General features: G+C 38.2%; 1 protein-coding gene across 2 annotated transcripts in view; it reads left to right on the plus strand.

Annotated features, from left to right (window-relative positions):
* The window catches only part of CAMSAP2 (calmodulin regulated spectrin associated protein family member 2), a 74,658-nt gene that overhangs the window by 37,562 nt on the left and 20,201 nt on the right, over positions 1-16,895 (plus strand). Inside the window, exons 5-7 of one of the 2 annotated variants that reach the window (XM_054384675.1) lie at positions 2,487-2,519; positions 6,814-6,955; positions 11,919-12,058. In XM_054384675.1, the coding sequence (XP_054240650.1) occupies positions 2,487-2,519; positions 6,814-6,955; positions 11,919-12,058 (315 nt within the window). The remainder of the gene's footprint in view (positions 1-2,486; positions 2,520-6,813; positions 6,956-11,918; positions 12,059-16,895) is intronic. The other variant, XM_054384674.1, reaches the window with a different exon arrangement.

Here is a 16,895-nt window from a genome sequence, read left to right on the forward strand (position 1 = left end):
ACTTAATGCTAATGCAATTAGTGCACAGCTGCATGAACAGAAATGATGGTGCAAGCAAGATAGTGGAAACAAATATTTAATGAAGAGAATGACTACTTTTTTTGATGCCATAGGATGAATTTATACTGAGTTTATTTTACAGTCATGTTTAAAACTTTCTTTTTCTTTTTTTTTTTTTTTAGGGAAGATTAAACACTCTTCTTGTAGAGCTGTAAACCCTCAATATGAGAGACTGTTTTGTTGTTTTGGGTTTTGTTCTGTTTTGGGGGGGGGGTGTAGGTGTTAATTTGATTTAGATTTTTCTGGTTGGTTGGTTGTTTTGGTGGGCTTTTGTTTGGTTGGGGTTTTTTTAAACTTTGGGTGAAGTCAGTCAGGGTTCTCCAGTTTGTTTTACAGGGACCAATTTTTTAATAAGTTCCAGGGCAGAAAAGTTTATTTATGTTGATAAAACATTCCAATTCAGCAGCCATTTAATTCCCATTATGATAGCCAAGAGACATGAACTTTTTTATCTCTCTTCTTTAATTTCCTTTACAAAGTGTATATTTACGAATCTCATAGTATGTTTGAACTTCAACTTGCTTCAGGAGGCTGAGAGACTTAAAACAATCGTATTCATAGGCATCTCAACCATAGGTTGCAGCCCAGTAGATAAATCAAAATATGTACTGGGTCACTAGTTTTTAGTTTAGTTTGTACTGTTATAGAGAACTATTCTTTGGAACTGAAATACGTGTTTTGTTTAGTTTTTTAAATGTTAGCTCTTCAGCCTATCATTAATTACATAATGATGAACCTTCTAAACCCTCTTCAGACATACACTTAACCTTGATAAATGTAAGAAGAATGTTCCTATCAGTGATATGTGGAATGATAGGCAGCCTAGGTCTGGTCTTGGTCCGTTTTGCATAAAATCACAGAATGTTAGGAGCTGGAAGGGACCTGGAAAGATCATCCAGTCCAATCCCCCTGCCAGAGCAGGATCACCTATACCAGATCACACAGGAGAACACATCCCTGCAGGTCTTGAGTATCTCCAGAGAGGGAGACTCCACAACCCACCTGGGCAGCCTGTTTTACTTAGAAGCTGGCTTTATGACTAGATTTAGAATTCCTAATTGCAGTTAAATTAACTCATTTTCAGATCCACGTACCTTCCCATATGTTGACTATATTTCAATGAGCTGAAGAGAAACTGAACCCTAGGGAAAGTGCTTTAGTTGGGTTTGACTGAAATATCTGGAGCCACACAAGGACATGCATCTCATAGTTCATTTCTTCTGAGTGGCTTTGGGATTCTCCAGTGTAACAGTCCAGTGAAGTGGAGGAGAATGTTGAAAGTAGGGAGGGGTGTTACTAATGTACACCCTTTTGTCTACAGCAGCTTTCTTTCATGACTGCAGTTACTTCAAGGCTTTTAAAGAGGCACAGTATTTTATCAGCTAAATGAAATAATAAGCTTCCACAGCAGTTGTTGGTTTTTTTCCATAACAGTTTTAAACCACTTTTTCATCATTTCTAGAAAATACTTATCTTCATTTTAAAAGATAAGTAAATAAGTTCATCTCTGCATTTAGGTAATTGGTTTGAACTTTTTTTTTTTCATTTTTACAATGAAATCCATAGCATGGTAGAGTTTTCTGTGTGTAGTTATGCTATGCAATATATTTTTTTTTTCTTAACAGACCAGTTCTTGGAGTTACAGAAAAATTCGCTCATTTTGGTGTGCTTAGGATAAAACTTTTAGATTAAATTTCATGTTTTGTGTTTTTTGATCAAATGTGAGCTTAGAATTGCATACATCAGTTGTGATCATTTCTCTGCCAGTAGCCAAAACTCCATCTACGTTTTGGGTCATTGCACATCATGCAGCTGATGCTAATGTGATTTGTCATTGCAAAAACATGCCTGTGCATATCTTGTTCTGAAAACTGTTGTATAATTGTTTAAAAATACTGTTAAATGTTATAATTGTAACGGTTTGGCTTGAAGTAACAAATGCAAACCTCATTGCTAGTGGTTGTATCCCTACTACAATGTGTTTATAGCTTTTGTTTCATTGCTTTAGCTTCCCTGCTTCCTCATATGTGCTGCTGGAGTTCATTTTGATACTTGTGGTATCCAAGTCTCAAATGAATTCTTCAGTCAGATTGCATATGCAGGGTACAATCAGATGTGTGAAAGCATTAAATAAAACTGTACTGATCTGATAATCTTATCTGTTCATGTGCAAAAGTCAATGTTGATCTACAAAGATTGCAGACATACTTCTCCAGTGTTATTTCTACTAATTAGCTCAATATGCAGACGTTACAGTACCCTAATGATTGCTATTAAACTGCAATTCACTGTTATGCAAAACTGAGAATGTTTAAAAAATGCTTTGAAAAAGAATTTTATGAACTCTGATAAATTGTTCCTTTTGTGTTTTTTTTTTTCTTTGCTTTTTTGCTTTTATTCTTTTTTTTCTACTGCTTCCTCTGAAGTCTCCTACCAAATGGTTTTGGAAACTGGTTCCTGTAAGTTTGCCCAACTGCTACACTTAGATCAAATAGCTTATTTTGGGAACGGCTTTGTCCATGTCACGCTGGTCTGATCATTCATTTCATTTGTCTCTACAAGATAATATTATAAGAGATTGCTCTGCAAAGGTGTGCATAATGCAGAAGGTTATTTTGCAAGGTAATCTGTGCAAAAATAAACATAAGATAACGATGCTGGCTAAGGAATTACTTTTCAGGCAGTCAAGTTTGAATGAGTTTGTATAAGACAGTGCTACCTGTTAATGACTAATGTCAAATCATGGGGGGTTTTGCAGATTAATTTTTCATAAGCTTTCAGTGAATATGTGCTATTTGATATGGAGTCTCTTAAAATGAGACTTGCAGAAGTAGTTTCTGATTGTTGATGCCACATGTAATTTGAAAATGTTTAATTTATTTCAACAATATGCAGTCATTACACTATTTGTATAGAATTCCCTATGGAGCTGGTTTAAGATTGCTCTTAATGTCTCCTCACACAAAATAACCCAAAGCGATCTATTTTTAATGAGACTATAATTTCATTAGAAGCACTAAAAAGCAACTGTTCAGATGTGCAATAATAATAAAGTTTGTTTTCTTTGTGCTATGTCACATTGGGATTATTGCTGCTTTCCTCTGTCTAGTAATTCACCCCTGAAATGCATTCAGATTGTTTATTCTACAGTCAGCTGTTCAGGTAGATGCAGAATTGCACACTTCTGGTTTGAATTTCAAAGAAATAATTCTGATCTATCATTTTTGTAAGGATTACCAAATAAGTGATACATCTGTCCCTCAGCTACTTGTTGTCATAACTAGTAAAAGTTTGCTCATGCATTGTGAAGAGAATGAAAAATACCAAGGCAGTTGCATATAGGCAACAGCAGAAATTACTTTGTGCCTGTAAAACCAGTTAAAAAAATAGTCTTCAACAGACTAATCAGTATTCAAACACATAAGTTTAAGCTATACAAGCAATTTCTCTATAATACTATCTATTGCAGTTCTGACACATACACTGCTTTTCACATTATAATCCTTGAATTTTGTTTTGAAGAACTTTCAAGCCCCCCCTGTTTTTTTTGGTCTTATTTCTACCAAGTAGAAACTGCTTCAAAGTAGTTCCAGAATGTTTTGTTCTATTTTCAGTACTGGCCTTTCAGTATCTTAAGGGGGCCTACAAGAATGCTGGGGAGGGACTTTTTAGGATGTCAGCTAGTGATAGAACTACAGGGAATGGAGCAGAGCTAAAAGTGGGTAGATTCAGATTGGATGTTAGGAAGAAGTCTGGAACAGGTTGCCCAGGGAGGTGGTAGAAGCCCCATCCCTGGAGGTTTTTAAGGCCAGGCTAGATGTGGCTCTGAGCAATCTGATCTAGTGTGAGGTGTCCCTGCCCACAGCAGTGGGGTTGGAACTGGATGATCCTTGAGGTCCCTTCCAACCCTAACAATTCTATGATTCTATGATTTTGCCTAAGGTGTTAGTTTAGTAATTATTCTCTTAACTGAAAAAAAATTACTTTCAAATATAAAACAATCTGTTGAAAAGTAACTCTAGTTTGCCTGCTGGTTGTCCATAAACAGCTTGAAGTAGTGATTCTTATGGTACTTTGGGCTTGTTAGTTTAGTAGAGAGACAGTTGAAACCTGAGTGCTACTGATCATACAGTAGGCAGGCAGGGTCTGAAGCTGTTCGAACAGTTCAGTCTTCTAGCTCCTCCCTTTCAATAAAGCAACTATTTTATAGCAATGTAGATATTCCTGAGCATACAGGCAGCTGAAAACTTACTCTGAGGAGTAAATTTACAACATGTTATCTACTGTATGGTAAATACACCAGAGCATTCATTATTAACTGGGAGCACACATGAGCACTTCAAGTAGCTGGTGTGCTGTTCGTTTGTCTTTAGCTGTACTTGTTTATATGGAAGTGTCTCAACTACACCTAGATTCTTTAAGTAGAATAAGTTCAAGGATGCTAAATCAGGCTGGTTTAGCATCTTGGAAACAAGATGCACTAGAGGCTTATAATAAATATATGGGTTCACATTTTGCGTTATTGCATCCATGTTTAGTAGCAAACAGTGCAATGAAATTAGTAAATTTCAAATTGAAGTTTATGGAAAATACGGCACATTTACCATTGTCTTTTATTTTTAGTATAATTTCTTTTATCTTTTCAACCAAATTGATAACCTGATGCCTGTTATACCCTAATGAACCTACCATATCAGGTTATATAAACTTATTTTTCCTGAAGTAACGTGCCTGATATACACTCTACAATGATTTAAGTCCTCTTTCTAGGTCTGCTGATGTGACACAGTTTCCAGCATTTGTAGGCACTATTCCTAATGCTGGTGAAAGCATCGTTAAAGTGACAGACTTTTTCACAGCAGTCACTGTACAAGACCACTTCATTATCAACTTTCAATATTTTAGAACACTCCATTAAAAAGATACTATTTAGAAGACTATAGTAATTTCACAGGGCTTGATGGATGAAGGTATTAGAGCCCATCTGTGTCCTGTATGTTAGGATTTCATGATAGTAATATTTCGTAGACTTGATTTCAGTAATTTTGAGGAGGAGGTACATGGATATATTAACATGGTGTTTGAAAGTTACGGGATTTTCATCATAGTGTGTCATTGTACTGCTGTAGAGCAGAGACCAGGCTTTCACTGCATGTGTAATCGGCCAAGTTCATCAGAAATGGCAGGGAGTGTTACTGACATGGGGAGAAGAACATTAACGTGTGCAACACTGACATGGTTTTGTTTGGTGTTAGCAAACGTATCCCAGGCTTGCCACCCAAGTACCCCGGTGTGTTTCAAGTATGAAATAGTTACTAACTTTCAGGAGGTTTTTAAATATTAATTGGTTGAAATGTAAGTTCTCTGGGCCAAATACAAGCCCTTTCTTTTCCTAGAAGTGGTGTCTTTTATTGCCAGATTAGACTTGTATTTCTTAGGCCAGTTCTGACATTAACTAAAGATAATCCCCTGTGATCCTTGACAGAGATTCAGTGACAGTAAGCATAGCCTTGAGGGTTAGTAGTCTGTGCTTCCGCAGACCTTTTTACCAGCAAAGCGAGCTTAAACAATTCTCACTCCACCCATAAAACCTTCATTCCTGCCCATTCATTCACTGCAGAAACAAAGGAAGAGAGAGATGATGTAGCTGGATCGATGGTTTTACCATGCAGTCCCATCAGCAATTGCTCCAAAACAGCCAAAAATGTGGAGAGTTAGCTTCAGCTTTGCTGGAAAGGGTAACATCCACAAAGACTGTTTAGAGTCCCTACAGAAAGACTTCCAGTTTAGTGTGTATGGGTGAATGAAAATAGTGTGAGTATTACTCAGAAACACTCCTGGCATCATAAGTAGCTCTGTGATACGAATACAAAAGTAAGCCTTCAGTGTTGTTTAGAAATGCATTAGTAAATAGTATTAATAAATTGAAAGCTGTATCATTTTCTTCCACTTCCATTCATTTTCTCAGAAAGGAGTAGGAAGAAGTAAAACTTCTTGCCCAGCCTTCCCTCTCCCCCACCCCCCCAAAAAACAACAACAAACAAAACAACAACAAAACCACAATAAAAAACCCCACCCAGACCCCAAAACATTCACTGCAGCGAAATGCAATCTTGGTATTCTGAACTAATGATCTCTTCATATACCAATTTGTTTTTCAAAATGTTCTCTCTTGTCAGTGGGCACTGTCTGGTCATAACACTTGACCATTAATGCTTCTTGAAGTTTATGCCTGCTTACAGCAGCACATGGTAGAAATAAAAATGGAGTTGATCAAACACAAATTTCATTGCTTCTGATTTTGTCATTATGTGAAGGAGATTTGGGGCAAGATTCTCAGGTGTGTTAACTTCAGAGTTGTTTGATTTGCCAGTAAACTGAAGTTGCACTGCCTATGGATTTGTCTCACTGTTCTCACACTGATCATTTCAGGTTGTATAAGTCTTGAATGTTAGTGAAGGTACATGATGCTATTTATTTCAGTGTGCTGTATGGAAATCAGAAAGATTTAGTGGCTTTGAAGGAAAGGTTCAATATTAGAATTGTGGCATTAGTATTCCTCCTAGATAGCATTTATGCCATTCAAAGTAGGACATAACATGAGTAGTTTTAAGAAATTTAACATTGAGAATATTCAGATATTTATTGAATAGGGCTTTTTCACTAGCAGGGTGTAAAACCTACAGTATGAATTTCTTCAGTCATCTGTTTCACAGCCTTTGTCCCTCTGAATTTCTCTGTTCTGTATCGTAGGCTCGTTACAGGAAGGAGCAGACACTACTTAAACAGCTGCCATGCATTCCATTGGTGGAGAATCTGCTAAAAGATGGAACAGATGGTTGTGCTCTAGCAGCCCTGATTCACTTCTACTGTCCAGATATCATTAAACTGGAGGGTATGTCTAATGTGTCTCTCAGCTTGTAAGCATATGACCATAAACGTTTAGATGACTGTGTGAAGAAAGGTGCTTTAAATGTGATACACAGGAGGCATAATCTGGATGTGATGGGTTTAATATTAACTTCGTGCCCATTTATTTTTACATTTAAATAAAAGCACAAAGGTGTCCTTCCATATTGTGCTTACTTTTATGTTATTATGTTAATATAAATATATCAAGAAATATTATGAGTCATCTGACTATGGCAACACATCTACCATGCTGCTATGAAACTTCAAACCACCTGAAAAACTCTTATTCTTGAAGCTACCTAAGTGCTTTCTTGTGAATCTGAGAAATTACAGATAAAATGTGGAAGAGATTAGAGTCGGTCAAGTGCTACATAGCTGCACTGGCAGATAGTTGCTCTGTGTTCTGGGCTTTTAGTTCACCTGATAGTTACTTATCATTTGTAGGGTAAACAAAAAATATATAATCTAGAATTCTGGTGTCATGCTGTTTATAATAGCTACTAGCTCAGCAACTGATAAGCAGCTTTTGTCTTGTTCTTTTGCTCAGTGGCCTGGTTAAAGCCATATCTTCCTTTTGGCAATTAAATGCCTCGTGTAGTTATAAAATGTCTTGGCAGCTAACACCCTTCATTTTCTGCCTGTGTTCTGTCCATGATGCCTTTGATGTCGTGGGAACACTTACACAGAAGCAGCCGGAGAAATCCAGGAATCCCTTGTTCGTACAAGGGTATAAAGCTTGCTAAGGACTGAAATCTGGAATTCATATACTCAGCTTCTTTCTAGGAAGCTTCTAGCATAGTAGTCATTGAAGATAAAAGACACCAAGCTGCATGCATTCACCATTCTTCTTTGCCTTCTTTAAAAACTACAAGTTTCAGTTTACATAAACGTTGCAGCCTAATAGGCGAGAGCTAAAATGTGGGTAGTGTTGAATGGGGGTAACACCAGCTTTTTCTTTCTGTTTTAGCATGGCTGAAAATACCAACAGTCCCAAAGGTCTTGTATACCTTGTGTGACCCCATGTATACTGACAAGCAAATCGATCCCTCCAGCACTTTAAACAAGATGAGGTGCATGTCATAGAATCATAGAATTGTCAGCTTCGAAGCAACCTCAAGGGTCATCCAGTTCCACTCCCCCTGCTATGAGTGCTATGCTGATCACATTAGATCAGGTTGCTTAGAGCCCCATCCAGCCTGGCTTTGAAAACTTCCTGGGATGGGGCTTCTACCACCTCCCCGGGCAACCTGTTCCACTGTCTCACCACCCTTATGGTGGTGAACTTCTTCCTAACATCCAATCTGAATCTACTCGCTTCTAGTTTTGCTCCATTTCCTCTAGTCCTATCACTACCTGATCTCCCAAGAAGTCCCTCCCCAGCTTTCTTGTAGCCCCCTTCAAATACTAGAAGGCCACAGTAAGATTTCCTTGGAGCCTTCTCCTCTCCAGGCTGAATAGCCCAAACTTTCTCAGTCTGTCTCCATAGGAGAGGTGCTTCAATCTCTGATCATCCTCATGGCCCTTCTCTGGACATGTTCCAGCAAGTCCATGTCTTTCTTTCAATAGGGGCTCCAGAACTGGACACAGTACTCAAGGTGGGGTCTCACCAGAGTGGAGTAGAGGGGGAGAATCACCTGCCTTGAGCTGCTGGCTATGCTTCTCTTGAAGCAGCCCAGATGTCATCTTTGGAGCTTTAGTTTCAGTATTCTTGTTAGGTGTCCTGACATCATCTTCTCTGAAGATACATACATGTGTGTGTCTCTGTCTGAGAAGGAAATTCAAAGATACTTTGAAATGATTGGAAACACTTGGAAAAGACTTTGCCTGTGTTTCTGTGTTTCAATAATATGTATTTTTGTTGCATCTTACATTTCACTGATATTTGGTTCTGTATTGGAACTGAGAAAGGTAACAAAAATGCATATGCAAAAATGGCTTAACATGCATTAACAGGAAAAAAAAAGTATTCATCTAAAGTTCTCTGTAGTCTGGAATAGACTGTTTCTTTTCATTAAGACTTAATTTAACTTTCAAATCTGGGTTTCCTTTAAGGAATACAGAACTAGAAAAGTCTTTGTCAGTGAGTCAAGAAATTGGCTATTGTATAAAATTATATAATCACTTTCATTAATTTATCATGTTCTATTTCAAAACTGTCTAGCTCATTAAAATCTACACTCTCTACTGTTGCAGGGCTCCATGTTTAAAGGTTTTAAATCTTATTCTCGTTTTCTACCTAAATGTGCTTGTAGCCTATGTGCCTTTATTCTCCCAGCAGTGCCTTTTGGCTTGAATAGCTTCTCCTAATCTGATGTCTACCTTTTCTTTCTTGGTCTGCCCAGGCCACTGAGCCAAACCTTTCCATTCTCCCTTTCTACAGTGTCTTCCCATTCTCATTATTATCCTCAGTAGTCTCCCTCTGCAAGTAGTCCAGTTTTGGTTCATAGGTTCATAGAATACTAGGTTGGAAGGGACCTCAAGGATCATCTAGTCTAACCTTTCAGCATAAGAATATAGTTTAAATGAGCTGGCCCAGCACTCTGGCAAGCTGGGCCTTCAAACTGTCTAATGTAGGGGAATCCACCACCTGCCTTCAGAGTTTATTTCAATGCTTAATAGTTCAAATGGTGAAAAAAATTTTCTGGCATCCAGTCCAAATCTCCCCAGTAGCTACTTGTCCTCATTGCTCCTTGTCTTTACCATGGGACTCTGTAAAAAGGGAGTCTCCATCTTCATGATAGCCACCCTTTATGTATTTGTGCATGGTTATGAAGTCTCCCCGAAGCCTTCTCTTTTTAAGGCTGAACAAATCCAGTTCTCTCAGCCTTCCTTCATATGACAGGTCTGCCAGTCCTCTGATCATTCTTCTGGCCCTTCTCTGGACTCTTCCAGGCTGCCCACACCCTTTTAGTACAGCAGTGACCAAAACTGTGCACAGTGCTCAAGGTGCAGCCTGACCAGTGCTGAGTGGGGCAAATGACACCTTTAGCTCTGCCTGTGATACCCTTATTAATGCAACCCAGCATCCTGTTGGCTTGCTTTGCCACTGCAGCATGCTGTTCACTCATGTTGAGCTTTTTGTCTGCCAAGACCCCCAGGTCCCTCTCTCCATTGCTGCTCTCAGGCCAGGTGGCTCCTAACCTGAGCTGCATTCCTGGGTTATGTGTTCCCAGGTGCAATCCCTACAGTTGGCTGCATTAAACATCATACAGTTCCTTCTTGCCTGCTCAACCAGCCTGTTGAGATCCTCTTGGAGAGTGGCTCTTCCTTCTGGGGTGTCAACTACCCCACTGATTTTTGTATCATCAGCAAACTTCTCGTTGATTGTCTGGTTGTGACATCAGCCAACTGGTTGATCTTTCTTGAATATGGATGGTTGTAATTGTGCATAGAAATCCAGACTGGTGTCTTCTGTACTTAGTACATTGCTCTTCTGTCACTGATGGAAATAAATTTTCTGATACTTTTTAATATCATCTTTGCTTTCTTTCATACCTGCATGATGCTGAATGTTTATAAACATCTTTACATTGGCTAACACATGATAACTTCCTACTTTATATCACTTTCAAGCAGTAAATCACATTAGAATTTCATTAGATCCAAATGCATGACTTCACATTTGGCATCACTTAATTTAACCTCATTTTGTTCACCTTCAGTTTAGTCAAACATTGATCACCATCTGTGGGGTTGGGATGATGGAATGTATCCAATTTCCTCAGAATGGGAATCCTTATCCTGCTTAGTGTCAAAGTAGGACCCTTGTCTGAAGAAAAACTTAATCACAAACAACTTAAAACTCCCTCATATCCTGTTGCTTCAGGAATAATATTTGGTGCGTGTTCTGGAAGTGTTTCTGGAATCTGTTTATTTACTCAGTCCTCCTTTTAACAAGGACTATCTTTTTTTTCTAGAAAGTTGTTATTGCTACATAATTTTCCAAGAAGCAGCCATAAAAAGAGAACATGAGCTGGGCATATGTAGCATTCAGAGACTACCGTGGAACTACACTAGCCTGTTCACTGCTAATTCCTTTTTTTTAAAGAGCACTTTCAGAGTGTGATATTTCATGTAGTGGAGGCTTCAGTTTCTTGTAAAATCTCTTCTCAAAGAGATGAAGACTAAACTGAACCTTGGACTTCTTTTGGGGTGATCTGGGATTGATAGCATTTAAGTGTACTCTCAGATCCCTAAAGAAAGATGAATAACTAGTATGTATGTGAAAAAGCATACATTTCCTACTGCCAGCCTGGAAAAGAGGAGGCTCTGGGGAGACCTAATAGCAGTCTTCCAGTACCTGAAGGGGGCTACAGGAAGGATGGGGAGAGACTGCTTACAAAGGCCTGCAGTGACAGGACGAGGGGCGATGGCTTCAAACTATAAAAGAGCAGATTTAGATTGGATATCAGGAAGAAGCTCTTTACTATGAGGGTGGTGGAACACTGGAACAGGTTGCCCAGGGAGGTGGTTGAGGCCCCTTCCCTGGAGATAGTCAAGGTAGGGCTCAACGAGGCCCTGGGCAACCTGATCTAGTTGAGAATGTCCCTGCTGAGTGCAGGGAGGTTGAACTAGATGACCTTCTGACCTGGACCATTCTATGATTCTGATTAAAAAAAATTTTAGTGGTTACATCTGGTTTTTGACTATATGGAAACAGCAGGAGTTTAAACCATTTGGTCAGTTTTCACAAAAGGGAAAGCAGGAAAAATGAACTTGTCAATAGTAAAAAAATTACGTTTGGGAAAATGTCTAAAGGTCTAAAACTGCAAAGATAAAATGCAGAGTTGCAATTTCTTAGGTTTCTAAAATAGAAAAAATCTTCCTAAAAAAAAAAATCAAGTCTGAATTTATCCAGAACATGCTCTTGAGTCCACCAAACCAAAAAGCACTTACTTGTGAACCTGTAACTGTATCTAATTTTTGCTTCTATCCTTCCTTTTTAGATATTTGTTTGAAAGAGACAATGTCTTTGGCTGACAGCCTGTATAACCTACAACTGATTCAAGAATTTTGTCAGGAATATCTTAACCAGTGTTGCCATTTCAGTCTTGAGGATATGCTCTATGCAGCTTCTTCAATAAAGGTAAAAATAAATAAATATTAAAAGACGCCAGCAGCGTCCAGAGGAATGTTTTGTGAATGATATATGTAGTCTTTTTTGATCCACTACTGTGTAGCTGTATGAAGAAAAGCATGTTGCATCTCTTGTGATACAGCATGAAACACAAATTTCTGCAGTAAACCCACCTTCTTCTGGCAGTTATGTTCTTGTCATTTCAAAGCATTTTTTTAGGAAAGCACTTGTGAAGGTATTTACAAAAACTTTGATTCTGTGCAAAACTATTTCATACTTTATCTTCATTTTTAGTTATTTAAAGCGTGTGATCTGTGATACTTTTGTTAAAATGTAGTAGTGACCAGCCTTAGTTTGATTAAAGCTTTAACAAATAGGGAAGAGTTGTTTATGAAATTGTTTACTTCTTGATAATTTATTTTGTAGTAGTGTAAACTTCCAAGTAAATTTCATGGAAAAATGAAGTGGTTATATGCCCAGAACACAGGCAAAAGCACAGTTCCAACAAATGCAGTTGTTGGAATAAGCAATAAAACATTTTCAGTCGCTCTAAGATTTTTCTCTTTTAGAAAAAGAAGAGGGTGGAAGAAAGAGTTTTGCTTATTCTATAATTTTTTAATTATTTGTGGAAAGACCAGGAGCAATTGAATTATTTCTTGCTTAATTGTAATTTTAATTTTTTCATTCTTCTGTTTCTTGAAGGCTTCTATATAAAACACTTTTCATTTGCTTAAGGTTCTTGTTGGCTTGCCTTTAGGGAAAGAAATACTATTTTTATGGAGTCAGCATACCCATTGCAGATGGGATGTAATTGGTTTCTAAATATCTAGGTCATTTCACTGCTTTTATGATCTTTGTAGCAATCTCACAAGCTGAGTCACAGAGGCCTGAGTGTGAGTATAGCATTGTTGTCTCTTGTAGTATTGAACCCAATTCTTTCCAAATATGCCATGAGCTGCCAGGGTCAGTAAGGGCAGTAGGACTTATGTCTAGACTATTTAGCTGCTGCTGTTTTGTTTTGTGTATACAAAGCTGTGTAGTGACTGCTTTCAACCAGCTTTTGGTGGTTTTAATTTTTAGATACAGTAATCTCCCTACATACTTGTAAAAATCTGCTGCATTGCAGCCTCTCATGTCTGTAGTTTCCTAACATATGGTCCTACAACCACATCCAATGATATTGAGTAGGACTCCTTCACTACATTTTGATTGTTCCTCTCTGCTTGCAGACACATGGAATAAATGCAACTCGTTATTTTTCCTTCATTCATGACAATTAATAATACAGATATTTTTATAGTAATGATTTGAATTAGTTCTCAAGCAATATGAAGCTTTATTGTTTTTATTAAATAGTAACTCTACCAAATATTTTGTCAATATCCCAACATCTCACGCTATACACTTAATATTCTACAGCCTTGGTAATTTTGTTGTTTCTGAACGCTGTTTTTAGAGGGAATTTAGAGCTCTTTCAAAGATTGATAGTATTTCTACAACTGAGAAAACCCTTTTGTGATCATGTTTTTGCAAGCTGCTGCAGTGTGGATACTTACTTAAATGTAAATTTTAAAAAGACAGGCTGCCAAGTTTTTCTTCTGAAGCTTGGCACAGAAACTTTCACTAAGGCTATATACTCTGGGTTTCCAGCATTAAGAACTCATTTGCTTTCAAAATAAATTCACAGTTAAAGGAACTCTTTCTTAGTTTTCTAGTGCATCTGATTAGAGTTTTAATAAAGGTGTATGTTCTCTACAGATTTTGTCACTCGAAAAAAGCTTGTGTTGTAAATGGATATTTTAAATATTACACTTCGAATTAAACTGGTTACTAGGAGTCACTTTTATCTCAGCCTATGAAGTGTATGTAATACCAAGTTTTAGGATTTATAGACACATTTGTCTGTGTTTAAGGTGTCTTGGATAGTAGGCAAAAATTTCTATTTGTTTTCAGGGTGACTCATACTACACAGTAGATGGCATTAAGATTTTGGTTAGAAGTCTGTTACTGGTGACAGAAAGTAAAAGATCCAAATCGCAGCTTCCTTACTGCGAAAAGGTTCAAGGAAAAAAACTGCATCTGAGTTTTGGAATGACAATGCTGTGCCTTATGTGGTCTTAGAAATTACACTGTGTATCCTAACTTCATGCTAGTCCTTGAGAAGGAAGGGAACAGAGTGTCTTTTAAAATGGTCAAGCACAAAGTTGCATACCTTACATTCTTTACTGGACACACAGCACTGTTATGTTAAATCAAGGTAGCTTGTAGTTAGTATAGGAAACACAACTTGAGTGCAAGACTTGACCAAGGTGATTCTGCCTACTATTGGCTTTTGTATCACAAGGCACAGAAACAGTCAAATTAATTTAAGACTTCATTTTACAAGCCTTCAGAGTCTTAGATACAGGTTCTCAGATTTTGCAGCAGAGGAGACCATTGCATTACCTTTCTTTTAGCACAGAGAAGTAGGCTTTGTTTGCATTTGTAAACAACTTCAATGTGTCATAATCAAATGAAGCAGAAAGTGAGAGGGTTTTCCTTGCTCCTCACTCGCCCATTTCTTGTCCTCTGAGAAAAATACATTTGTGAAGTTCTTCATAGGGCAGGGCTACTGTTGTTGAAGAAAAAAAAATTGAACACATTCCATGGATGCTTGAGGCACCACCAAGGGATCATACTGGTTCCTGGTTGTTTGCCTTTGAGATAGGCGAACGCATGTAGGGAGGGATAACATAAAAATAGTCACAAGATTTTGAGTCCTCCTTACATATTAGCAAGAGAAAAGAATGGAAAATCTTGGATGTTTCTTTAGTTGTGCAGATTGCTTGTTTTGCCTGATCTTCCCTCTTCCCATGTCCTGTAAGCACTTTTATCCTGAGGCAGGATTGGAAAAAAAAAAACAAACCACCTTTGTTCTTCACCTACAGTTGTGAAATAACAGAACTGAAAGAGTTAATTTATTGTGTCTTGACACATGCGTGTTCTGGCTGTCCAAAGAACAAATTTGTAGAGCTTGCATGAAGTGCCGTTACAGGAAGCACAGTCCATGCAGAACAGTAAAGACTTCTCTAATGCTTTGGCCTGTCAGTTGATTAGCACTGCAATGTGATAGTCAGTATGTAGCATCTGTGGCTTGAATAAAGGTCTTCTGGAAGGTACAATTCCTGAAAGGATGTCCTGAAAGGGACATGTATAATTCCTGAATAGAAAGGAAAAAATGCATCTTCCATGTTCCATTTTTCACAGGAGATATATGTTGAAAGTGTTTCTAAAAGAGGAAAAAACACATCTTTGGTTGTATTTGTTTATATTCTTTATATTTTTAGCTCATTCTCCACCAGTTTATTCAAGTAGGACTATAGGAACCTAAGAGCAAGCAGTTCATGAGGTTAACTGTCAAAGGTGGTACTGGCAGAAAGCCTTGAATCATCTGATCCTTGCCATGATTTGAGAGCTCACATAGGAACTTGGCATTGAGTCAGTTGACACAATTAATTACTGTCTTTTCTAGGTGTTCCTTTATCCGAGCCTTCAGAAAAGTATGGGTTCTTTGAAAACACTGTGATCCTAAACTTCTACTACTAATTTAATCTACACATATTTCTGTGCATTCCCCTTTGTTGATAGGAGATTGAGTCAGGATAAGACACAGATCACAACCAGTATTAGAACACTTGTTATTAATTCAACTATTACTAATTGGTTGAGTCCATCATTCATAAGAGGTAACTCTTCACATAGTGCGTTCATTTGCTTACACAGGTTACAAACACATGCATACATACTCACCTACTCATTCAGTCATTTTTACTGGGTTGGAGGCCAATCCAGTGGCCTTCCAGAATCTAGGGGTTGTACTGGCCCACCAGGGGCTTTTGGGAAGGTGCCCAGAAAATGTCTCAAGTATTCCACTTGTCTTTTGAGATGTTTATATGTGTATAACCCTGTACTCTTTACGTAGCAACTACTGCCTTACTGGGTGTGGTTAGGGTTATACAACCTGTTGTTGACATTAGAGTGTGCTGCCAGCCTGGTACAGATCTGGCTGAGCCGTGCTGTTGTGAGCGTGTGAGTTCTTGAGGACTCAGCAGGGCCACGAATCTCTGAAACCTCTCGGTTCTTGGGAGACTTTAATGTGCTGCATGGATGCTTCCTCTCTTTGGCTGTATTTTCTGGTAACTGTAGAGTCTGTTTACCCAGACTCATGCAAAAGGCACACTTAGTCAAAATGAAAGCCTTCTGAATGAGATATCAAGCAAATCTGAGAGATAATTGCTGTCTTTTCTCTGTGAAGGGCGTTCTTCTTGCCTGTATATGGGCAGACTCTGAACTGTGCAGAATCACAACCGAGCACATGGAATAGGTACCTTAGGTTTGCACATAGTTTCTAGAAAAAACATTTACACTGTCAAAGGCCTAGGAGGCCAAATGGAGAGGCTGGGTCCAGAGCTGGGTTGTTTTTTTTTTTTCCCCTTTTCTCTTCCCCTCTGATGAATTGCACAGGAGAATATATCTAATGATTGTTTTATACTAAAAATATTTATTGCACTTGTGCAGTTTTGAATACTTGCACTTTCTGATGTTGATGATGACTTTGCTAACAAGGTAGGCAGAACATATAATCAGCACTTTGTCCTGTGAGATGTGCAAAACAGAGTTCAAATACATCACATAGATAAATCCTAGAATTTGAGGGCTAGACAGTGTCCACTCATGGTGTGCAACATTCCCTCCAATCTCAACAAAAAAAACCCTGCCAGTCAGGATGCTAACCTAAGCCTGAATTTGCAGTTGATGTCCCTGTAAGCGTGCTCATGGATTCCTTAAGGACCTAGGAGAGCAGCTG

The sequence above is a fragment of the Indicator indicator genome, chromosome 10 (assembly GCF_027791375.1).
Source record: "Indicator indicator isolate 239-I01 chromosome 10, UM_Iind_1.1, whole genome shotgun sequence".
NCBI lineage: Eukaryota > Metazoa > Chordata > Aves > Piciformes > Indicatoridae > Indicator > Indicator indicator.